The sequence below is a fragment of the Formica exsecta genome, unplaced genomic scaffold, assembly GCF_003651465.1.
Source record: "Formica exsecta isolate Colony F162 unplaced genomic scaffold, ASM365146v1 scaffold425, whole genome shotgun sequence".
Taxonomy (NCBI): Eukaryota; Metazoa; Arthropoda; class Insecta; order Hymenoptera; family Formicidae; genus Formica; species Formica exsecta.
The window spans coordinates 915299-940622 of NW_021851492.1; the positions used below are offsets into that span (position 1 = coordinate 915299).

Here is a 25324-nt window from a genome sequence, read left to right on the forward strand (position 1 = left end):
ATATATATATATATATAAGACACATATCGATATTGTCATGTGCAGGCATTAAAAAAACTTGAAAATTTGAAACATCTTACAATAAATAACTGTTCTGGCATAACTGTACGCACATTGAAAGCTATCGGCGTACATTGTAAAAGTCTGAATGAGTTAGAGATTGAAGGAGGTCTCCTTTTCGCAGAAACAGCGGATGTGTTACATTTAACTAAGCTTGTCAATTTGAAAGTCTTGAAATTTATATACAACCCCCTAGTATCAGACGAATTCCTTATTAATTTGGCACAACAATGTCAACAACTTATTTATTTAGACATTACAGGTAATTCACAATTATTATACGATATATTCTTTGCCAACTTCTTAATTTTGCGTTATTTATCCAACAGGTTCCCTTGATGTAACTGATATTGGATTAGCAGCTATCGCTACATTACCAAAGTTGGAACAATTAATCATCAATTATGTAAAGAAAATTACTGATAATGGATTGGAAAATATGTGTGGCTTAAAAAATTTAGAGTGTCGAAAATGTACGTCAATTAGCGATCAAGGCATGTCAATGTTCATTAGATCCTCACCTTACTTACAATTACTGGATATTTCTGGGTGTCATAATATCAGCAACATCACTCTCGATGCCGCTAAAGATGCCTGCAACACTCGATCAAATAATGTAATGTTAAAGATGATTATTGGAAATACATCAATTTTCTCTACAAAAGAACAAGATGAAGAGCAAACATCCCCGCTTTTGCAAATAGTTAACGTGGATCTATGTGACGATGACTTTAATATGTTGGATATTGATGAAGAAGATATGAGTGATGAAGATATATATGATGTTGATGATGATTCTTGGATTGATGAAGATTCTGATTATGATTATAGTTATGAAAATGAAGATTTGGAGCCTGACAATATATATTTTTGAAGATTTGGCATGTTTATTTTCTCTCTTTCTCTATAATTGTATAATAGATTTTCTATGAATAGTTACGCTATCAATACATCAACCAATGATCCTTAAAATTGTATACATATTGTTATATAATGGTAATTTACTTTATATTATATGAATAAACCGAGATATATAAATATAAAGTCAATAAGAGAAGAGAATTTTTTTATATCATAAATCAATGCCATGTGTGATCGTGTATACATGTTTTATTAATAAAAAAAATTTTATATGACACATAAAACCATATTATATGTAACTACATTGAGTATTGAGATATTAAACATAGAGTTACACTTACAATATTGTGATTATTTTATTGTATTTATAATTAATAATGCTTAGATAGATATAGTGAATCCATACAATTGCAATTATTATGCACATATTTGCAACAAGGAATGTGCATATATTTTAATAAGTGCTATAGGAATTACGAACTTTGCTGAAATTGATTGAGTTATCGCTTGATAAAATTGCTAAATTATATTGGCATATTATACATTTTATCACACGATTCTGCTGCAACTAAATATGTATATTGTCGTTCTATGACAGACAATAGAGACCACACTTCACAATAAATGGCATTATATGCATTGATTCTTATTATTAATGTTATTGTTTCTATTAATCGCGATACAAATATAATATGAAATTTTACTTGAGCGTTTTACGCTTCTACATATTGTGAGAAATATCTCACTTGACTTATAAACATCATAATACATATCATAATCTGGTGATTTTTAAACCAACTCGCAAATTGCTCTCTTATTATACAGCATACAATATAATACTAATTTGCAAATTGTATCTACAAAATATGTTCAACATAAAAGATTTCAACAAATGATAAATTGATTCTAAAATTACAATTTTGTATATGTACTATCTATTTGTGTTTTCGTGACAATCCTACTGTCTATACTTGTGATATTTGGGTTACTGATGAATATTTCAAATCTATAAACCTTTTTACCAATAATGATGTAACCATTGACTAAGTACTACAAAATTAAATGTGTGTTTAAATGCAAATTGCAATTTATGATGTGTATATATGTGTATAGATAAGTGAGAGATAAGTATGAAATAAAAAATTTATTGTAATATCTAGTTCTTCAAATATTTGTGAATTTTAAATTAGTTAGTAATTATAAAGTGACATTTTTAAAAAATGCACTTTATACATGCTGTACATACAAAAGGATTGGCATACAATTAGATGCACAAAAGGTCAACCCTTTTTGCTTGATTTGGGTAATTTTTCTATTTTTATAATAATAATTATTCATTATACACACAACAGAATAAAAATAAGATATTTCAACTTTATTCTATTATTATCACGTCTTTTATCTTATCTTTATCCCTTTTGATAAAAGGGCAATGGTGTAAATAGTCCTCATTGCATATTTAGCATTACTTAAAAATGGAATTAAAAATATCACCCACTGTGCACATACATATACATATTTTGCAGTAAAAGAGCTCCCATATATTAATTCTATTTATCTTATAATTCGAATATATAAACATGGTTTAAATTATGTGTTATGAGAAGTATTGTAATTACTTACATCGTAATTCTATTATTATCACGTCTTTTATCTTATCTTTATCCCTTTTGATAAAAGGGCAATAGTGTAAATAGTCCTCATTGCATATTTAGCATTACTTAAATGGAATTAAAAATATCACCCACTGTGCACATACATATACATATTTTGCAGTAAAAGAGCTCCCATATATTAATTCTATTTATCTTATAATTCGAATATATAAACATGGTTTAAATTATGTGTTATGAGAAGTATTGTAATTACTTACATCGTAAGGCCGCAATTATATATGAAAAACCAAGTTTGCTTCTTCTTACTTAATAAGTCTGTACTGATTATGTGATAATAATAGTTGGCCTTTTATCGGATGTACAATAATCTATTGTGAATCTAGATTTATATCAGTATCGATAAATTTGCAAAAATTTAATAATTGTAAGCACACAAATTAATATTTAGAGTATTTGAAAATATAAATTATATTGTCGAAACAACAATTTTTACACTGCATTTTTTTAAATGATTATTTTATGATGAAAAACATTTCATTATATAGAAAAGTTAAAATTAAATTTAAAATCGTCTTTAATCGCAGCTATATATTGATATAAAAACAACTGCTTAATATGAAGTTTTTAATCGTATAAATAACGTTCCTATGGATGTGTCAGGTACAAATGTTATAGAAGTAATTCGATCTAGTTAATTTTCTCTCAAACGAGACGTAAGTTTCGTAAGTTCGATGCTCATTAGTGTATCCTAATTATATCACGGGGAACATAATTTGCCCATGAGTTTCTAATAATGAACTTATATATTGCAATTTTTTTCTTACATACTTTCAACACAAAAGTAAAAAAACGAACATATAAAGTGAAAGAAATTAATATTTGGCACAGTGGCGTGCTGTGTGCAAATTACTTGGACGATAATACATTTCACGCTAAGCGAGCAGATTTCGAATGAAACATGATTTGTCCTGTTCGCAAGAATTAATAGATAAAGAGATTTCTTCTATATTATAACACAATGTTTTATAGATTATCACTCTTATACATTACATGATTTAATCGTTTCTCTCTCCCCTATAAAAGCAAGAAAATGACCAAAACAGATGATTTAAGAGAGAGAGATTCTTGTTTCCTCACTATATTCATATTGAGTTACAATCAGTAAGGAAATAAGTACCTTAATGTGATATTAATCGATCGGGCCTTTTATATTATTATTTTCATAGGTAAATTCTTGGTAAATTTGAATCATTCACGCAGTGCTCAATGATGATTCATTCAACAGAGCATCCACTTAGCGCATCCCGATATATTTTATAAAAAAAATCGCAATAAATGGATATACACGGATATACGCCACCGTTTGACCGAATGAAAACCTAAACAAACTAAGAGATGACTTAGGAATACTGAACGCGAATATATGTAGTCAAGTATGTAAGAGTTACATTTATTCAGGATTGCACGCTCGCTAAATGCGTTGGCGTAGTTGGTTGTAAGTCCATCGTACGACATACCCAGCCAGCAAAATCTACATTTTCTGATTCGGCTTTTTTTATCCATTCGTGATTCTAAAATGTATGATCGTGAAACGTAATGTTTTTCTTTCTATTAAACTATCAATCAGTGTTTTTTATCTGAAAGAGAAAGAGACTTACCATTAACGTTTTTAGGTCTGCTCTTTCGGCTGGGTTTTTCTTTAAACATCGATCGACGAAATCCATAAAAGCGTCGCTAAATATTCCGGGTGGTAGTTTCGGCGGCGGCTCGTTGACTATGTACTCCAACAGCTCGAATACCGCCATGGGTCTTGGACTGCTTGCGCCTACAAGATGGAGAATCAATGATTAACGACACGATTATTTGACAAAGTTTGCGAGCAAATACTGACTGTGTCCTGGCGATTGCGTGGTCGGCGTAGGCACACTATTCGTCACCGGATTCTCCGCAGGCGGTTGTGCCGATTGCGGACCGAATATTGAAGCTAAAGTCTTCTCGTCTGGCGGTGGGATCGGATACATCCCGATTGCCATTTCCACGAGCGACAATCCGAGTGACCAAACATCGCTCTGTACCGAATAATGCGTTCCTTGGAGTCTCTCTGGCTGTAAAAACGCAAAATCCGTCTCACAAATATTTGTATATTCCATATGATAGAATAGCTATAATTTACTATAAACTTACCGACATGTAGCTTCGTGTTCCGACAAACGAATTGGCCATCGAATCGATTAGTTGACCGGAAACGCCAAAGTCGCAGATTTTGATCTCGCCCGCACTGTTAACTAAGATATTACTTGGTTTTACATCGCGGTGCATTATGGCATGTTTGTCTCGCAAGTAACTCAAGCCTTTCAAAACCTGTAAAAAAGAAGCGCATAGCTCGCATTATTATCACAAAAACAAATAAACACACAAGTATTCGACAAAATTGGCAGGGAGACGACTTCGGATCGTTATAGAAAAAAAAAGAGAAGCGTTATGTGTGTGTATATGTGAAATTGTATCTTTTGTAAAATCCCCTTGCAAAAATGCAAGCGAGCACTTCGAAAGCGCAGCAACCGACCCGTGTGTCCTCCATACAGCATCAACCGTCTCGCGTGTCTTCCGTACACCTGCACAGGAAGAAACTGACCGAGCAGGAAATACAAGAGCTGCATCAAGAGTTAGAGACCGTCGATCATATAATAGCTTTGGAGGTTCTATGCAAGAAACTGAATACGAACACGGAAACGGGCCTGACAAAGGAAGAGGCGAGCAAAAATTTCGCACGAGACGGACCAAACGCTTTGTCACCGCCCAAGGTCACGCCAGAATACATCAAATTCTTAAAATGCATGTTCCATGGATTCGCCTCATTGCTCTGGGTTTGCGCGACTCTATGCTTCATTCTGTACATTGTTACTTACTACATGAGAGAGCCCGATATTGGTATTGTATGGCTGGGCATAATCATCGTCTCGATATGCATCACTTCAGGCGTGTTTGCGTACATACAGGAAAGTAAAAATATCAAAGTGATGGAGTCCTTCAAAAAGATGGTGCCCACTTTTGCTATGGTGATTCGCGACGGTGTAAAATCACGTCTAGGTACGGAGGAGCTGGTTCTGGGTGATCTAGTAGAGATACGAATGGGCGACAAAATACCGGCCGACATCAGAATAATCGAGTGTCACGGATTAAGAGTCGAGAACTCCAGCATCACCGGCGAAAGCGAGCCAGTGACGCGCACTGATTATCCCACAGACAAGAATCCCCTCGAGTCTGCTAATGTAGCCTTCGCTACGTCGTTTGCCGTAGCGGGCAATGGCAAGGGAATCGTGATTGCCACGGGCGATAACACAATGATAGGCCGACTAGCCGGTCTCACATCGCATCTCGCCAAGATTGAAACGCCGATAGCTAAAGAGATCAGACACTTTGTGGAGATCATTACGATCGTGGCGGTTCTGTGTGGCCTCGCTTTTTTCGGGTTATCATTGTTGCTGGAACCCAATCTCGTGCGGGCATTTACCTATCTACTCGGGATAGTTATCGCCAATGTACCTGAGGTATTGTTGGTGACCGTGACAACGGTTTTAACGTTGACCGCACAAAGAATGGCGAGCAAGAACTGTCTAGTGAAGAATTTGGAAGCAGTCGAAACTCTAGGCTCAACGTCGACAATCTGTTCCGATAAGACGGGCACTCTTACACAGAACAAGATGTCCGTATCTAATCTGTGGTTCGGCCACACTAGATACAATTTCCCGCCAGGCGAAAGAATTGGTGTCGAAAGAGACTTATTGCTGGAGAAGCCGGCTTTTAGCGTTATGCTGAAAGTCTCCACTCTCTGTCTGCGTGCCGAATTCACCGCCGAGTCCTATAGATTGGCACCCATCGAGGAACGTGAGATAATCGGCGACGCATCCGAAACCGGTATCCTCAAGTTCTGCGAACACATACATCCGACACATCGATTTCGCGAGGTCCATCCGAAAGTGGCCGAGATTCCTTTCAGTTCCATGACCAAATATCAAATGTCGATACATCGGGAAACCAATGGCTACAAGATGATACTGAAGGGTGCTCCGGAAGTGATATTGGAGAATTGCACGACGATATTAACAACAGATGGAGAGACCAAAGAGATGGACAACAGAGACCATGCTATATCTCGCAGAGCCTGCATGGAATTAGGCTATCTCGGTGAACGTGTATTAGCGTATTGCGATATGCATCTGCCAGACAATGTATATGGACCAAATTACAAGTTTAATACTGATTCGCCTGCGTCCTATAATTTTCCCACAAAGGGATACAGATTCGTAGGATTGATAAGCTTGCAAGATCCGCCAAGGCCCGGTGTGCCCGAAGCAGTGCAAAAATGCCGCACCGCTGGTATTAAGGTGATCATGGTGACAGGCGATCATCCGGTGACGGCGATGGCGATTGCCAAAAAGGTGGGTATCATAAGTGAAGATCATGAAACCCGTTATGAGCGGGCGATCCTACAGAATAAGTCTTATTCGCAATTGAGCGATATGGATACCGGTGCGATCATCATCACCGGCGCTGAATTAAGAAGCATGGATTCAAACGAATTGGATAATATCATACGCCATTACGAGGAGATCGTCTTTGCGAGAACATCACCACAGCAAAAGTTGCTGATCGTGGACAGCTGTCAACGGTTGGGAGAGATCGTGGCAGTCACAGGCGACGGTGTCAATGATTCACCGGCATTGCGACAGGCTGACATAGGGGTTGCAATGGGTATCGCCGGTTCTGACGTGGCCAAAAATGCTGCAGACATGATACTCATGGATGATAACTTTGCATCGATTGTGACTGGCGTCGAAGAGGGTCGTCTGATATTCGATAATCTAAAAAAATCGATTGCATACACCTTAACGTCAAGCGTACCAGAAATGTTGCCGTTGCTGAGTGGTCTAATATTAGCGATTCCCCTACCGTTGGTCATCGAATTGGTCATCTGCATAGATGTCGGAACCGATGTGGTTCCTGCCATCGCTCTGGCATACGAGAAGGCCGAATCCGATATAATGCGCCGTGCGCCGAGAAATCCTCAGTACGATAAGTTGGTGAACAAGCGTTTAATATCCATTACTTATGGTCAAATAGGAATGACGCAGTCCTTTGCTGGATTCTATACATATTTTATGGTGCTTATGATGAACGGCTTTATGCCCGATCGTCTATTAGGTTTACGAATAGAATGGGAGAATCCATCTATCAACGATTTACAAGATTCCTGGGGTCAAACATGGACTTACGAGAATAGAATGAACCTGTTAATGGAAGCGCAAAGCGGATATTTTCTCTCCATCGTTATAACACAAATGATAGATTTGGTAATGTGCAAAACCAGACGCAACTCCATCTTTCAACAAGGAATGGGCAACTGGTTCGTCAATTTCTCTTTCGTTTTCGAAGCTATTCTAACAGGGATCTTGCTCTATGTTCCAGGCACAGAGTATGTATTGAAAACAATGCCGCTGAGTGCTTATTGGTACTGGCCTTCCTTACCGCTCGGTGCGTTTCTTTGGGTTTATGATGAATTTAGACGATTATGTATTCGTCTCTTTCCTGGTGGAATTATGGAAAGAGAAACATACTATTAAAATGGTTTTTTTTTCTATTTCAATTTTATAGAAAAACATATATACTTTCCAATATATAATTTAACACACTCATTAATCAACAATCCATCACATATACATGGTATCTCTGTATGTATTTCATGTTTTATATGTCTTATCATGTTTAATTAGAAAAGTAGTTATTATTAGATTATATTATATAATTATAAGTATATATATATTGTGTTATCATATTTAACTAAATTGTAAGATTCTGCTCTTTTTCTTCTCTCTAATTGTAAGTTGTTAGTAATAAAAATTTGACTTACAGCAGATGTGATTGTACCTAGGATAGGTTCTGGAATTCGTCCTGCTTTTTTCAATATTAGGTCTAACGATCCACCATCCATATATTCCATGCATATGCTAATTTCTCCATCACTGAAATATATATATATTTCATGTGTAGGTATTCAACTCTTATAAAAAAGTATATTTTATATATATCTCAAAAATAATTTTTAAGATATTACCTGTAAAAAGCACCATAAAATCCAACAATATGTGCAAAATTACATTCATGCAGTACTTTTAATTCTCTGATTATTTGTTTCTTAATAGCTGGCTTTACTTCCAAATGTATTAGCTGTAATATAAATAATTAGCTGTAATATAAATAAATCTCAGATAAAAATGCATTTTCTGTCTCTAGCAAGTATTTCGTAAATATTTAAAGATGTGAAAGTATACAAATTATTTACCTTCCTTGCCATTATAAGACCTGACTCTTTGTGTCTGACTTTCATAACAACACCACCATTACCTGCACCCAATTCACCTAGCTTCTCGAAATCTTCATCGCATAATTCCCCAACTTTTTCTTTCTGTCCTAAAAAGCTTTCTAATCGTTTTCTCTGCTCCTCGTCCATTTCTAGTTCCTCTAATCTCTCTTGAATAGCATCTATGCTCATTTTACCCATTACGCTGCAAAAAGTTTTATTTTCAAATTTATGTCTACAATGAAAAAATTCTATGTAACTATAACAGAGTAAAGAAAATTAAAGAAAATTAAAGAAAGAAAAAGAAAAACTTGTGTATACACATCATAAGAAATATATACACAAGTTTTTTCTTTTCTTTCTTTAATTTTCTTTAGGATACTTTGAGCTTCGAAGGATACTTTGAGGGAGCTTAGTGTACACATCATAAGAAATGTATAAATACATTTCTTATGATCCTATTCTTATTCTATATATCAACAATATTCTAAATTTAAACTTACGTTCCTTTAAATAATTAAATCTTAGATATTAAATTATATCGAGAAAATATTAGTGAATTATATAAGTGCTTGAACGCTGCAAAAAGTTTTATTTTCAAATTTATGTCTACAATGAAAAAATTCTATGTAACTATAACAGAGTAAAGAAAATTAAAGAAAGAAAAAGAAAAACTTGTGTATACACATCATAAGAAATATATACACAAGTTTTTTCTTTTCTTTCTTTAATTTTCTTTAGGATACTTTGAGCTTCGAAGGATACTTTGAGGGAGCTTAGTGTACACATCATAAGAAATGTATAAATACATTTCTTATGATCCTATTCTTATTCTATATATCAACAATATTCTAAATTTAAACTTACGTTCCTTTAAATAATTAAATCTTAGATATTAAATTATATCGAGAAAATATTAGTGAATTATATAAGTGCTTGAAATAATTGAATCTTCGACTTACTCGGGTATCACTGGGGGTTCCGGATACGTGGGTAAAGGCGGAACCGGTGGTGACGGTGACACTGCTGGTACCGGTTCTATCGAACCAGGTGGTAGTGTCAAGTTGAGTTTGTTCTTTGACATTTGGTAATCTGCTGTTTAAAAGCGTCAGCAACAAACAATATATACTACGCGAGATTATCACTTGTCAATATGGATTCGTGAATCATGTAACATTTATCTTTTTTATATGTGTGTCTTTCTTATCTCTTTCTTCTTAAATTAATAATATTAAGATATCTATCGGATAATTAATTTGTATATATTCTGTCCGCCGATAGTCTGCATCTACTTTCGCGTAAATCTCAAGTCTGCATTGCGTGTTTTTTTCGCAAATTCACAAAAGGACGAATCGTTCACTCGGTATATGTCGCTGATAAGAACGAGCTGTCAAACTACCTTTGACCATTAATTGTCAGGTTGGGGCATCAATGAATTTCCTTTACTAACGATTCTGTCATTCTACAAAAGACACGTTTTTATTACGTGACACAGTTACTGGCAATCGTAAAGATCATGTACGATACGGAAAAACACGTCGACGTTGTAGTAAGGACGTGAAACGATCGCAAAAGATAAAGAAGAGAGGTTATACGAATCTTCGCGGGAACCGCGAGAATATAATGCCAGAGAGTATGTCCGTGCTACATCCACATTCACGATCCACGCATAAAAATTGTGGATTAGGAATACAGGATTTTATGCGATATATACGCATGTGCAATAAAATGAATGACCAATCAGAGTAAAGAATCTTTAGCCAATTAAACGCTTCGAAACTTTCGTAACGTCACACAGAACGCACTTTGAATCTGTGGCCTAGTTTATACCGATATACTTTAATACGTACTAAATACTATACCGACCAATCACAATCATTTCATTCTTTAGAGGAATGGCTACGATTGGCCAGTGTAGTACTTAATACGTATTAAAGTATATCGGTGTACACTAGGCCATTGATATTTATACTTTTTTTTATTTTTATTTGATAAACACGTGCTGGTATGCATTGTACGACATCGTATGTGTAACCAGTAAGTATTTTTTACAAAACTATACACAATATATTTGAAATAATATTAAATGGACTCTAAGAGAGATAGAGTCTTATTTTGTATTGTATTTTTAGAATTACAATTGGGGAAAGATGCATTACTATTATACGATGACACGGTTACATCGGTGAACGATAATCAATGGAGTTCATTACGTTAGAGTTAAGACCACGGTTGCAATCCTGCAATGCATTTATTGCCGTACGAAAAGACCTCTGTTTAAAAAATATTCGAATTAAACTTCTAGAAAGTAATATAATATTAGTACTCGAAGACTGTCGCATAAATCTTTCATTGCCATCTGTAAAAGTTATACCTACTTCTCTATCCATGTTAAGTGTAATAAATAATTGGATTTGCTTTCGTTTACAAACGGCGCCGTTAGAATCTGTATTTGGATCATTCGGTACAGAAATTGTAACTGATACAAATACATCAGTTCAATCAAATAATAGTTCACAGCCATTTTTAGATAATATCAAATTATTGTTCGAAACATCAGAATGTTTTATATTATGTACTTGTTGTAAAAATGTACTTTCAAAATCGATTAATTTTAAAAGATTTTTATCTTTACCCGATTTAGAATACGATCCGGACGAGTGGTTCTGTTGTAAGCATAGTTCCAATGTTGTCACAAATATAAAGTTACAGGAATCTGATTATTTATATGGCTCTTGTTTCTCTGTATTGCATAAAAACATTTTTGAAAACAATGTACATATAGATAATAAAGCATTGACTTGTAATAAATGTTTATTACATATAGGGACACCTCATGCATATAGTTTATTCAAAATATGGAACTGTTGCGTGGATTACAAACCACAAAGTAGTGCACTGAATACTGTGGATGCTACTGATCCACTTAATGATTTTCTAATACTTATAAAAGAATCATTGGGCGAAATTTTAGGAGAAGAAATTATCTTGCAAACGTCCGTTGGCAAACAAATTCATTGTCTTCTGATAAGACCAATGGACTGTAAATTAAATTTAATTACAGAGCCTAATCACAAAGTAATGAATGATATTGACACTATTTCCTTACAACAGAAATGTGTAGCTAAAGTTTTATATAAATATGGAACAAGTAAGATTACTAATACTAATTATTCAAATATTAAACACCTTGAAGTAAGTTTATCTATAATAGAAGCTGGTTTAAATTATTTGTTATCATCGACAAAACGACTGCCCCATGTTTATAGATCTGTTACTACAGACTGTTTTCTTGGTTATATTGTATTACAAGACATTGTGAACTAAATACTATAGCTAAATAGTTATGTATAATTTTTATATATTATATATATTTTTGTATACTTATTTTTATATATAATAAAGAAATATTTGCATATGTTTATTATACCTTTCGACATTGCATGTATCATAATTAATAATATACTAACATGCATAGGCAGAACATATCTTACAATACATTTTTATCTCTCATGATATTAGTAACTTATTTGACTAAGAATAAAACTGAAAATTTTTAACAGAATTTATGAAGAGAAATTTATATATTACAATAAAAATAAAATATTAGTTCTCATTAATGTGTTTTGGCACAAAAAATAGGCATATATAATAATTTATTTATTTTAGAAACCCTTGATTGTAAAATATGTGGGTTACTTATTACATACTGGAAATATGTATTTGCCAATAAGAAATCTACAAGAGAGCGCGCAAAAATAATTCTATAATTCTAGAATAATTATATACATCTAATGACATTATAAACTGACTTGCATACAAGCATGCAATCTGTACAATATGATATACATAGACATATAATTCCCTTCCTATAAGAAATTTAGTGTCAATAAATGTTACATATATAAAAAATTTCACATATATATGAAATATTGATATAATAAAAGTTTGAAACATCTTTATCTGTGAAATTATACCAAGGATAAAGAAAAGGAAGAGATATAATTTTACATCATGTAAAAATTCATATTATTAATATTATTGAAAAGATATGTTTATTATATAAACTCAACTTAAAACGTGACGTGAAAAATAAAACAGTGGATAATATCGTGTTGTCTCCTTTCTAATTAAACTAACTAATGTGAGATTATACATAACAATATTCGATGAAATTATTCAGATGCCTGAAAGTATGTATTTTGAATGAAGCTTATTTTATTACAGCTCTTATGGCCTCTTATTAGGTCATGGTCTTTCCTCTAATATTGTGCTATATCTGCTGTGTCATATAATATCATATTACATTACGTAATATTCATTTGATCATTAGAACTACATATTCTATCTACAAGAGGTTTTATGTACATCCAGCCACCGTCTTTGGTTTCCTTGAAGAGCTGTTCAATAAAAATTAAAAAAGATGGTTGATAATAATCATATGATAAACGAAAAGATCAAATAAAAATTGCTCCTTACTTTCGTTTGCCACGCTATATTATTTTCTTTTCGAAATCTTGCTTCGTCTCGTTGCTTTTGCTCAATTGCACATTTCGCCGCTGTAGCTTTATCCATATCGTTGATACGTAGGCCAACTGTTACATCGCGCCAAACCTTTCGTGACTCGTACTCTTCTTGTTCACATACTGTTTTAACTAATTTCCTTTCTGTACTAAGTTCTCTTACATCAAAGACTTCACAGCGCTGTAAAAAAAGAAAAAAGACAGATATTATAGCAGACAATTAGCTTTTATGAATAATTATATTGTATACATTAGAATTCATTAATAACTTACGAATTTTTACAATAACTTATTACATACAATATTGAAATACTCAAAGTATTATAGCATTTAATCCTTATTAATTAGTATCATGTTGAAACTATTCATAATATTCCAACTTACACCATCCGACCATTTTGCTTCCATCGCTCCGCTCCATTCTCCGTTTATAATAATGAACGGTTTTTTATCTCCCGCTTGAAACGCTTGACATGTAATCCGATTCCGTTTACCCCCATAAAAAGGTTTCGTTAAAAATTCTACCGTTGCATGGTAGCCAGTTTGTACACAATTTATTGTTACAGTTCCTCCTAATTCTATCCATGGTATAGTGAGGATAGATCTGCCATAACCATTAGGAAAAGTTAGAACATATTCCTCTCCGTGTTCTAGTACATTTACCCAACCCTTTCCCACATTGTGTACTCCTATACTTAAACCCAAGAACTTGCTCTTTGTCCAAACATGAGCTCCAAAACTAATTTTTTTTCCAATATGCTCAGCATAAAACGCACTAACTGGAAACAATATAATAAATTGATGTCATTTTATATAAGCCCATTTAAATAGATAAAGTACATAGATAAAATATTTGAATTAAAAAATACTTAAAAAATATTTACCTGGTGGATGATGAGAAACTTGCTCAGCAATAAAAGCAAGTTGATTTTCTTTGCACCATGGTACTGGACCATCTGATGCAAGTTTGATGCTATAATCTGTAGCATTATCAGAAGAATTAATGTTTGGTATGTTCCAATGACACCGAAAAATTTCACCTAATATGGGATTATATGGCTTTTTAGCTACACCGGATTTACGTCCTGCATGAAAACTACACAAGTACCAACGAATTACTTGCATCATTCTCTCTCGAGGTGTAGACATATCTGCAATGCTAAATTAAGGAAAAAACTATTATTTTCAAAAGTTTATTATGCAAAGATTTTAAGACAAATACAATAGTAAATGTTGAATAATCTTATTAAGTCAAATAGTTTACAGTACCTCACAAACTGATCAGGATGAGCAAAGTAATCGGCATACATCTCAAGGAGTGATCTGCGTTCTAGGATAAATGTTGGTAAGGCAACTTTTGTCAAATCCATACCAATTTTCACTTGGGACAGGAGATGAGTCACGACCGATCCATGACTCTCCATGGAATCCACTATAAGTAATAAACATAAAGAAAAAAGTATTAATGTACAAAACTGGTTTTTTTTATGACTGTTTGTGCTTATATTATTTATACTTTATATATTATTACTTACTTTCTGTTTCGCTTTCTTCTTCGTAAAGAGCTGTAACAGACATGCATTCTCAGTGTTTAATTCATAATATTTACAAAAAAGTATGTGGAGATCTTGGAAACACTGCCAATTTGAATTTGTAAATCTCTCATTGCGACAACGATATTATAAAGAAAATTCCGAATAAACTTAACCTGAGAACTTTTTATTGCACATATACCTGTACTATATATAACTTACGACTTGAAGTTATGTCCAACATATTGTCTTGCAAGGGTAGACCAACTAGTATCCATTCCTAAGCTCCTTATTCCGGAGAATCAAAGAGTTTCTGATTAACGCGAAATATCCCGATGAATGTTTCGATTTAAAAGCAAATGACAGAACGTAAAGTTCTGTCGAAATTCTCCTTCCTTATTCATTGTCATGTCAATTAAATACATACATACACTCTTTTTTTATTCTACTTATTTATCACTTCAAAAGAAAGAGACATGAAGCGTCTGCAAGAGTGTCTGCTTATAGAACGCTAATACGTCAAAAGTAATATTCACGATCACCGAGAAATCAATAATGGTCGCGGCGGATAAAACAGATGATTAAACCTTCTAAAACACGGCCTGCATTATCGACAATAGAACTATGTATTTTACATTTTACATAAATGCTGTACATATATCCCCTCTATCTCTTATGTTCGTTATAATTGCATTATTTATTAAAGCAAACTATATGTATGTATTTACAACAGGCATGCAAGCATTCATTATACATCCTAGTTGCAAAATTCAACTTCCTTGTATCATATTGAAACCTTATAACACAGGCAAACATTTTGCAAACTCATAATTAATACTTTGAAAATCATGCATGTTCACATCAATAAAAATGTCGATTCTTTAAATAAATATATTATTTTCTTTTTCAGTTATTATAATAAAAATATTTTTAATTTATATAATGAAGAAGAAATTATATATAGAGCCTTCTTTTTCTTCTATAAATATGTGCAGTCACTACCAGCAGCACCACTATTTTTCTTTTTTCATTTGGAATCGATTTTTCCTCTATGTCAAGGGAGATCATCATTTTTCGCGATTTAGTTCTATCTTTAATATTAGAGTGGGTATGAGAGTGGGTATCATTCTATTCATATTCAATGAATGTAAAAAGTATGTATATAGTAACTAATATCAACAAAATCTCTCTTTGTATAATTTCATTAATCAATTTTCATAAAATAATGTGCATATATTATTAGAAAAAAGTGAAATATATTATATATAAATAAAATTAACGTATGTTGCAAAAATAGATGCACAGTAATGTACTTATATCAAATTTTTATTTTGATGATTTTTTAATCAATTTGTCAAAGACATCCGCAAGTAAATTAGATACCATTCTCTTTACCACACTCTAGCTTTGTAAATCAAATATATATGTATATAGTTTTAAAATAATGATACTTTAAAATTAAAAGTTTCTTTTCCATTCTGGATGTTTTGTTATTTTATTTTCAACTAGATATGTAATATATATATCAAGATATTATTATTTCTATATAATTTAGCAATTTTTCTGGTACAGATATCACAATTAACAGACTGTGTAATGCTGAATGTAGTGCTAAATAAATTCAGTGTTACATTCCGTCCGTAAAATTATAACTTTTTATAATCAGTAATAATAAAGCGTAAAAAAAATGAAACTATCAAATAACATGTAATAAAATCTATATCAAAATGGTGTTAACTCACCATCGTAATCTACAGATCCATCGCCTTTGATAGGCGGTAGAGGCGGCTCCTTGCGTTTATCTCCGGCGATGTTTTCCATGGGTGAATACAATCGCTCATTACTTTGACATCTAAAAAAATATTTATATGTTATTTTACCATGAAATAGAATACATCTATGTTTGCATATGTAATTTTGTCAAATGCATACAAATATCAGCTCTTTATCAGAAAGATTATGATCAATATATTATGACAAGGCTTGTATGTGCTATTATCATAAACAAAGAAAATGTTAACCTTATGTATTCTATACATTTTTATGTAGAGGTATTTTTATTTATATTTGTTATAATCTATTATACTTACAGAGCAATGTGATTCTGAACTATTGGAGTTTGTATTTCGTCCGCGGCATCGAAGTAATCGTCGTCCTCATCGGACGATGAATATGAGAATTGTGGTACTGGTAAGTCCCTGTCTACAACTGAAGATGTAAAATAATACTTCAGCAACACACAGTTAACAAGATGAAAACAATTTGTTCAATTTATGTCAAAATATATGCTGCATACGACATTAACCATTTGATAATATGGATACTCTTGGTTCCACACATTCAGAGCCCAATTCAATACCAGTTTGCACTGTCGCTTCTGGTGTTCCAGCTGCAACTAATATCAAATCTTAAGAATGCAGTTCTTCCTAGACACAAACACATTTATAAAATAAAACACAATTAGAAATAAATATAAATATTCTTACCATGAGGGAGTTGAGATGAGATATGCATAGAATTTGATGGTCCTCTGTATATCCCATTAACAGGTATTGCTGTGTTCTAAAAATATTAATCAATCCATACATAATGATAATTACAACAAATAATAAATAATGAATTGATATAATAACTACCTTTGCAATTTGTAATTGGACAATAGTATGTTTAATGGAATTAAGCATAGCATTAGCCTGTAACAAAATAGTAGAATACTTTTCTTGCTTTTCTTCATTTTCAGCTGTATTTTGTTTGTCTTCAATTAATTTAATTTGTTCAATCAAGAGTTGAAGATAAACATCAGCCTCTGCTACTTTGCGATCAAAATCATGTTTAGGAGGTGATTTTTTAGGGTCCCATCTCTATAAAAATTATTTTTCTATATTATACTGCATTTTACAACATTATTTTATACAACAATCTTATTTCGTTATTTTTGTTATATATTATAAAGAATATGATATATTATTATCAATTTAACACGTTTTTTTTCTATCTATTTCTTCATACCGTATGAGAATGTCGAAGTATTGTATCTTCTAGTGCACGAACCCAGCGCTCTCTTTCTTCGCCATTACGTGTTTGGAAATGAAATGTTTTTGGATCATCTTTGCAGGAAGTTGTTGTAATGGTAAATGTACTATCGTCTTCATCGTCAATACCAATAATAGCACCTCTTAATCGTACGCAACCACGACGGGCTCCGCGCATCATTTTCTCTTTGCTCTAAAAAAAAAAAAAGAAGTCATTAGAGATATAATAAGGGTTACTCAGAAGACTTACTCAGGTACTCAGAAAAAAGATAGAGCAAGGTATTACATACATATATTACAAAAGAAGGTAGGATATAATCTATAATTATAATTTATATTTAATGCAACTGTATTCTTGCAGATATTTTACCGTATAATATGATAGAAGACCAGCATTGTCGTCCAAAACAAACCACCGATATTGCCATCCATTAACAACATTTGTCCACTTGCTGAGCGAGCCTTCCATCGTCGACATATTTATGTATCTGCCGCTCGTCGATCGGCTTTGGCGAATTTCTACCGATTCTTATATATAATCTCACAATACATATCTTAAAGAAAAAACCATCTAGACTCGAATGTAGTAGAATATTACCGCGTCATTCTAATTTTCGCAACAAATCGCATCTTTTACGATTTGAAGTTTAGCTCGTGTAACGTTAGTCCATAAATAGCAGAAATAAATAGAGCACGAAGTTCGATATGTATAAACACATGAATATAAATAAACGGGATATATATTCAATCTAATATTTTTGTCTTTTTTTCTAATAAAAGAAAGTGTGCAAACTATCTAATGGCCAGAATCTCTGGTATCTGGTATAACTTGGAAAAAAAATTTATACCGTGAGAGCTAACGCTCCCTCGACATGCTGCGGCTAAAATGAAAAGCAGTAAGTAAACCCAATCGACGGACGATAACCAATAACAATAGATTTTCGAATATAAAACAAAGCTGATAGAGGTTTCGCCTTTCGTCCGTCGTCCGCGTCCGTATCCGTACAATATATAATATCCAGTATAACTTTTCGTCGTTCCTGTCAAGTTGACGAGTATTTTGATGGAAAATAATTGTTTAAAAAAAAAAAAAAATGGGCGACTTTCTGCCAGCTAATAATGTTTGCGGGCAAAATTTACTACGACTGGTATCTCGTGGGAATGCTATCATAGCTGAATTAATGCGATTAAAAGATTACGTACCACCGGTATTTAGGTTAGTTATTTATCACAAATAAATGATTTTTTCATTTTATTGCATAATTAATATAATAATTATACACATTATATCGAGTGCATCATTAATTATATATTATTGATATCTGTTAATTTTATCAATATTATTTTAGTTTCTATATCATACATATATTTGTGTACGATAATTATTATATTATTTTCTTGTCACATGTATCAGCTTGGATTCGAAGCAATTAGTGCAAAAATATGGATCGATCATAATCGACTTTGCGTATTTCAAAGCAGCCAGTGTTTACGAGCAAAAAATAGAGGATGATCCGGTAAATACCAGCATTCTTTCTACAATTTTCCTAAGATTATATTATATATATTGTTAGAGAAATGTATGTATATATAAATATAAAATTATCTGTGTTTTTTCTAGACACTTCAAGAAACCGATGAGGAACTTCGAAATAATTTTTCAGACATACTTACAAGATTTTACTTAGCTTTTGAAAGTATACACAAGTATGTTACAGATCTGAATTTTTATATTGATGAGTTGGGGGATGGAATTTATATACACCAATCGATAGAATCTATTATGTTCAATGAGGAAGGAAAACAATTAATGGTATAGTTTCTTTCTGTTTTTGTTTTTATGAATGCTTGGTAATTTTTACTTGGCAGAAAAGAAGATTTGTGTAAATTATAATTTTAATACATCAGATATATGCACATTATAAAATAAGATTATATATCTTTGTGTAGTGTGAGGCTGTATATTTATACGGTGTCATGCTGCTGCTGGTTGATTACCATTTTGAAGGTCGAATACGTGAAAGATTGCTTGTGTCTTACCATCGATACAATGCACAGCGGTCTTCTTCAACAAGAGTAGATGACGTTTGTATGCTGCTACGTTCGACAGGATATGTGAGGACATTATCTAAAAGACCAGCTAATTATCCTGAGGAATATTTCAAGTATGTGATATATGTGATATATAAATATAAAAAGAACAGCATTGAAACAGCAAATATCTTTTTAAATTACAATTGAATATATATATATTTTTTTAGGAGAGTACCTTTGCGAGACTTTTTGATAGATCTTGTTATTGGTCGTCTGCGTTCGGACGAAATTTATAATCAGACTCTTGCTTTTCCACATCCAGAACATCGTAGTACTGCTGTAGCTGCACAAGCATCAATGCTAGTCATAATTTTGTCATTTAAACCAACTATACTACATATGCAAACTGCCATTATGAGAGAGATAGTGGACAGATTCTTTCCTGACAATTGGGTAATTAGTATTTATATGGGAACAGTGATCAATTTGTGTGATTGGTGGTCTTCGTATAAAGCTGCACGGACAGCATTGAATAATACACTTGAGAATTCAAATGTGAAGGGAATTGCACAAAAATATGGAGTGAAAATGGAAGTAAGTAAAAGTTTCACAAGTTTAAAATTGATTATATATTTTGAAGTAAATATGTGTGTAATGTATCTCATATATAATATCTGTAAAAATAATTTGTGTGAAAAAATGTAAAAAGATATGAAAGTTTGGCAACTTTTCTTTTATAGTTATAATTAATGATATTATTGTTCCTTTATTACTTTTTATATTGTAATGGAAATTGTTGCAGTACTTTTATATGTATCGAAAAAGTATTTTACACTCTCTATATTCTTGGATTATAAAAGGATAGATTTACATTCTCTTTTAGAATCTTTTCTTATTTGCTTCATAGAAAAAATATTCCAGAAACTGTTACAAGAAACTGAAGAAGTACAATTGGCAGGCATATTGGATGAAAATGCAACAGGTTCTTTGGTTAAATTAGTAAGGGAATGTAATGTTACATTACACTGGATTCTTTTGCACACAGCTACACCAACTATAGCATTAGAAGATTCAAAACGATCACGTACTCTGCGTCAGTTGGTTACAACTGAGAGCAAATATACCACAGCAAAATGCCTTCGATTATTATTGAGCACTGCCCAAATTGAACAGGATGTTAAACAGATGTACAAAGATGTATGTTTAAATTATTTCTTATCTTCATCACTTGCCAGCTAATTTTAATCTGTGTGTGTGTTATACAAATTAAGAAATAAATTATATATATATAATAAAATTTTTTATTTATGTTAGTTATTACTTGGAAAAGAAGCCAAGTGGCTAAAAGATAAAGGAATATGCGTTGAACGTATAACTGATCTTGTACAAATTTTTGGAGGTACTAAAGCTCTAGATGGTGTTGATAAAAATCAAAATCTTTATATATGGTTTATGGAAATAAGTAAACATATTGATTCGTTAAAACAAGAAGATGGGAGGAAGATAGTACAATTATTGCAAGCATTGGAACAAGTTCAGGGTAAAAAAACTTAAATTGACAGATATCTGTTCCATATAAAATAAATCCATACAAATGTATATAATATGCATTTATGTTTTCAGAATTTCATCAATTAGAAAATAATCTACATATTTCGCAATATTTGGGCGACACACGCGAGACTTTACGCAATATGTTGCGCATGGGCAGTATATCTGAAGATATTATGATAAGTTTGAATATTGTAACAGATTGTTGCTATGCATGGAATATTATGGAATCCTTTATCGATGTAATGCAAGAGAGTATAAAGGAAAATCCACCAACTGTCATCAAACTAAAAGCTCTCTTCCTAAAAGTAAGTATATACAAAATTAAAAATTATACGAAATATACTTATTATACACATACAAATTTATACATTATATTATTTTTAGATGGCATCAGCATTAGAAACTCCGTTGCTCAGAGTAAACCAAGCACGAAGCGCAGATTTGTCTTCAGTGTCCCAATATTATAGCCGAGAACTCGAAGGATATGCTAGACGTGTTTTGCAAATTATACCTGAAACTGTGTTTGGCTTGTTAGCAGAGATAGTACATCTTGAAACGAATACGTTTAAAGAAATTCCGACTAAACTACCCAAAGATAAACTCAAAGATTATGCACAATTGGCTGAAAGAATACAGGTATATTTGATTAATGAGAAATTCTTTTTTAAATTTAGAAACAAATATATATGCTAATATTTTCGTAGATGGCGAAATTAACATATGCCGTGTCAGTTTTTACAAACGGCGTTTTATCATTGAGAAGTGTTTCTTTGGGAGTTTTGAGGGTTGATTCGCATCGTCTCTTAGAAGATGGTATACGTCAAGAACTTGTTAAGAAGGTCACTTTAGCTTTACATAATGGTCTCAACTTTGATCAAAAATCCAAGGTAAAATTTTATAAATAAAAAATTTATAACATATTATGTCCCTGCTAAATATTTTTTTTTAGACATCTCTTCAACAAAAATTATGTAATTTGTCCTCGATTATGGACGGGTACAGAAAATCTTTTCAATATATTCAAGATTATATTAACATAAATAGCTTGAGAATATGGCATGAAGAAGTAAGAGAATTATATGATTATATAATTTTAATATATAATAACTTGTACACATACAAAAAAAGTTTTTTAATTTTAAATATATATATATATATATAAAATAAACATCTTAGATCACATATATCATAAATAATGCGGTTGAAGAAGAACGTAGAGGTTTCTCCTCGATACTAGGAAAATCATGGAGACAATTTCAAGAAGATAAACACATATTTTTAACGGATAATAATTCCTTGACATTCATGGGTAGACTCGCTAGAGAGATTATCCGTATTACCGAGCCCCGGTATAATGTTATATTTATTTAAATTTCACTTTTATATTAAATAATCGTTGCGCCTTTCTAATCCATTAAAAATTTTTTAGAACCACTGTGTATATAGAACATTCTCTAGCATGGTATGATATTAAAACACAAATTGAAGTCTTAAATTACAAAGTCTTCTCTGTGATATTAGAAACGATAGGTACACCAGGATTATCGGGACTGGATAAACTTATTTCTTTCTTTATTGTCGTGGAACTAGAAGGTTTGGTTCATTATATAGAAAAGAATATACGGAACAAAATGTGGATGTCTTTGTTGGAGGATTGTGAAGTTACTCTAAGTTCTTTAGACAGTGCTAAAGGTAAAAATTCGAGATGTATGAGAAAAATAATGAAAACTAACGCATGTTATAAATTTTAATTAATATTGAATTTAATTATATATACTTTAGGTAACATCACAAAACTTCATAATACTGTAAGCAATAGTAAATTATCGTTACCGGCTCTTGAATGGATATTGAAAATAGGTCATTATCAATTGCTCAGGAAAAAAATAGCGTACGAGTTAAACACCGCTTGCAAATTTGAAGCAAAACACATGGAAGCGGCACTGCAAACATTAAATACGTATGTAAAAAAAGATTAATTCAAAATTTTCCTTCTCTTACATTTGTTCGTTACAGAGCTATCTTATGTGAGATAGTGAGAAAAGATAACAATAATGAAACTGAACTGAAAGAGAAAAGCGAATTGCTTCATGAACTTAGTGTGAGATTGGATTGGGCTGGCATCAGTGATCCACATAATAAAGTTTATATCAAACCACCAAAGATAGATAATATAGCTCTTATTGTCTTTCTATTCACAGCATCGCAATTGAATAAATTATATTACTGCAAAAATACTGGTAATTATAATTTTTTGATATATATTAATACAAAAATATATTGTACATATATTATTAGAAATCCTGTAATTACATGTTGTAATTAAAAATTATATACATATTTTATATATTTATTATATATAGCAAGTCTTTTAAGTAAGAAATATCAAGATCCCGTTGACGCTGTGGTATTTGCAATAGGAATACAAACGATCCTTTGTCAATTTCACGTTTCCGTGATAAATCGTTATATAAAATATCTTTGTATGTATATTCTGTCATTTGTCACCATGGAAAGGTGAGAATAAGTTTGTCAACAAGTTAGTGACATGGATGTGATAATACGATATCATTATTAATGAAAACGTTTTATTTGTAGTATGAAAGCAGGAAGTGATATAGAAACTGAAGGAGTTACCAATATCCACTTTTTGGAGCTTTTTGTGAAATATTCTGGCATTCCACGTTCTCTGATTCTTAAAGAGATACCTGTCGTCGTATTAGATCATTCTCTAATTAAAATGACAAAATGATGCAACTGATTTGAAAAATGTAAGATAATATCATGTATTATATAAAAATTTACCTCTCTCTCTCTTGTATTATTATATTCTTATATTACATAAACTTACATGTTTTATGTAAATAAAAAAATAAAAAAATAAAAAATGTATGGGATGATTCTTTTTTATTATTTTATTATTTATATTTTTTGATATTCCTATATTAATTTGTAAATTGAAAGCCGTAATTTGAACACTCAGGAAATTGCGCAGGTTTAATTTAATCGTAACCCATACAGCACACAAAGATTGCATACATATTGTAGCAATCTTTCACCGCAATATTGCAACTTTGCAAATTCACTGCAAAATGTTGCTGCATCATTGCTGTGGAATTGCAGCAATGATAAAATGTCCGCTTTCAGGAATATTGCAACAAAATATTATAGCAACATTGCAATGTAATGAATTTGCAATAATGTATATATATTTATTTTTGGTGTAATTATTGGCGATACATTGTAATTAAATGTCATTGCAATTTGCAACATTGCAATATTGCTGCAATATAATTGCAATGATCCGTGCTGTATGGGAATGTCTACTCTGTTTTAATTTATCTTCGATCAGATCTAATGCACGCATTTGAAGAAATGTGCAGAGCTTACAATGTAAATTAGATAAAAGCGTAGGCGTGGCATGTATCATTATTACGAAATGCGTCCCTTAGGAGAAATATCGCCCACCGATATACTGCGGAGAAATTTCGCATACGCATCGGCGGCTAGACGACGATATACGGCGGCAACAGCGGCGATGGCGGTTTCGGCGTCTCTTTATATCTCCCATCGAAGAATACATACGCTTCTAAATGTCCTTTTGCATTCTAAAAGCTATCTGCGCGTCCGCAATTACAGCTATCTCATCAACAGAAATTTCAATGCGACGATAAAATATCGATCGATCAGAAACGAGGTTTAGAAGAAATTAACGGAAAATACGATCAGCGGCAACGGCGGTGACGACGGC

At 32.3% G+C, this 25324-nt stretch overlaps 6 protein-coding genes across 10 annotated transcripts in view; 4 read left to right on the forward strand and 2 right to left on the reverse strand.

Moving 5' to 3' along the window:
* The window catches only part of LOC115240356 (F-box/LRR-repeat protein 7-like), a 4194-nt gene extending 2617 nt beyond the window's left edge, over positions 1-1577 (forward strand). For 3 of the 5 annotated variants that reach the window (XM_029815457.1, XM_029815460.1, XM_029815458.1), the window contains exons 6-7: positions 46-322; positions 390-1577. In XM_029815457.1, coding sequence (XP_029671317.1) covers positions 46-322; positions 390-934 — 822 coding nt within the window. In that variant the 3' untranslated portion in view covers positions 935-1577. The remainder of the gene's footprint in view (positions 1-45; positions 323-389) is intronic. The other 2 variants (XM_029815461.1, XM_029815462.1) reach the window with 2 other exon arrangements.
* A 979-nt stretch (positions 1578-2556) lies between these two features.
* Positions 2557-10631, reverse strand: LOC115240360 (dual specificity mitogen-activated protein kinase kinase dSOR1). The gene is made up of 8 exons (XM_029815470.1): positions 9861-10631; positions 8881-9103; positions 8653-8765; positions 8449-8560; positions 4722-4898; positions 4429-4642; positions 4196-4362; positions 2557-4108 (listed from the first exon to the last, which is right to left on the reverse strand). The coding sequence occupies exons 1-8, from the start codon at positions 9980-9982 to the stop codon at positions 3992-3994; spliced, it is 1245 nt and encodes a 414-aa protein (XP_029671330.1). The 5' UTR covers positions 9983-10631; the 3' UTR covers positions 2557-3991.
* Positions 4953-8211, forward strand: LOC115240353 (sodium/potassium-transporting ATPase subunit alpha-like). The gene has a single exon (XM_029815448.1). It carries the CDS (start codon positions 5069-5071, stop codon positions 8159-8161), a length of 3093 nt encoding a protein of 1030 aa, XP_029671308.1. The 5' UTR covers positions 4953-5068; the 3' UTR covers positions 8162-8211.
* A 164-nt stretch (positions 10632-10795) lies between the features above and the next one.
* LOC115240362 lies at positions 10796-12315 on the forward strand. Its single transcript, XM_029815472.1, has 2 exons — positions 10796-10935; positions 11031-12315. Exon 2 carries the CDS (start codon positions 11098-11100, stop codon positions 12223-12225), a length of 1128 nt encoding a protein of 375 aa, XP_029671332.1. The 5' UTR covers positions 10796-10935; positions 11031-11097; the 3' UTR covers positions 12226-12315.
* Positions 12316-12538: 223 nt separating this feature from the next.
* LOC115240354 (oxysterol-binding protein-related protein 9) lies at positions 12539-18823 on the reverse strand. The gene is made up of 13 exons (XM_029815450.1): positions 18356-18823; positions 17963-18178; positions 17590-17814; positions 17440-17515; positions 17259-17348; positions 17044-17161; positions 16696-16805; positions 14957-14986; positions 14691-14853; positions 14306-14580; positions 13806-14200; positions 13378-13602; positions 12539-13298 (listed from the first exon to the last, which is right to left on the reverse strand). Exons 1-13 carry the CDS (start codon positions 18461-18463, stop codon positions 13206-13208), a joined length of 2124 nt encoding a protein of 707 aa, XP_029671310.1. The 5' UTR covers positions 18464-18823; the 3' UTR covers positions 12539-13205.
* Positions 18824-18968: 145 nt separating this feature from the next.
* Positions 18969-24470, forward strand: LOC115240352 (WASH complex subunit 5). Its single transcript, XM_029815447.1, has 17 exons — positions 18969-19201; positions 19400-19502; positions 19607-19798; positions 19936-20150; positions 20247-20613; positions 20941-21216; positions 21334-21559; positions 21643-21878; positions 21958-22209; positions 22278-22460; positions 22523-22639; positions 22750-22922; positions 23003-23265; positions 23356-23533; positions 23590-23813; positions 23937-24090; positions 24172-24470. The coding sequence occupies exons 1-17, from the start codon at positions 19080-19082 to the stop codon at positions 24323-24325; spliced, it is 3435 nt and encodes a 1144-aa protein (XP_029671307.1). The 5' UTR covers positions 18969-19079; the 3' UTR covers positions 24326-24470.
* The last annotated feature ends 854 nt before the right edge of the window (positions 24471-25324 follow it).

Excerpts from the sequence above, each read along its gene's own strand:
- LOC115240360 (XM_029815470.1), bottom strand. The coding sequence starts at position 9,982 with ATGTCAAAGAACAAACTCAACTTGACACTACCACCTGGTTCGATAGAA. Across the intron at positions 8,766-8,880 it reads GTCTTATAATGGCAAGGAAG|CTAATACATTTGGAAGTAAA; the intron begins GTAAATAATTTG and ends TTTATATTACAG. Across the intron at positions 4,643-4,721 it reads GAACACGAAGCTACATGTCG|CCAGAGAGACTCCAAGGAAC; the intron begins GTAAGTTTATAG and ends GCGTTTTTACAG.
- LOC115240362 (XM_029815472.1), top strand. The coding sequence starts at position 11,098 with ATGGAGTTCATTACGTTAGAGTTAAGACCACGGTTGCAATCCTGCAAT.
- LOC115240352 (XM_029815447.1), top strand. The coding sequence starts at position 19,080 with ATGGGCGACTTTCTGCCAGCTAATAATGTTTGCGGGCAAAATTTACTA. Across the intron at positions 19,799-19,935 it reads AGGAAGGAAAACAATTAATG|TGTGAGGCTGTATATTTATA; the intron begins GTATAGTTTCTT and ends ATCTTTGTGTAG. Across the intron at positions 23,814-23,936 it reads ATATTACTGCAAAAATACTG|CAAGTCTTTTAAGTAAGAAA; the intron begins GTAATTATAATT and ends TATTATATATAG.
- LOC115240353 (XM_029815448.1), top strand. The coding sequence starts at position 5,069 with ATGCAAGCGAGCACTTCGAAAGCGCAGCAACCGACCCGTGTGTCCTCC.
- LOC115240354 (XM_029815450.1), bottom strand. The coding sequence starts at position 18,463 with ATGTCGACGATGGAAGGCTCGCTCAGCAAGTGGACAAATGTTGTTAAT. Across the intron at positions 17,349-17,439 it reads CTCATCTCAACTCCCTCATG|TTGCAGCTGGAACACCAGAA; the intron begins GTAAGAATATTT and ends ATTTGATATTAG. Across the intron at positions 14,854-14,956 it reads AGAAGAAAGCGAAACAGAAA|TGGATTCCATGGAGAGTCAT; the intron begins GTAAGTAATAAT and ends TATTACTTATAG.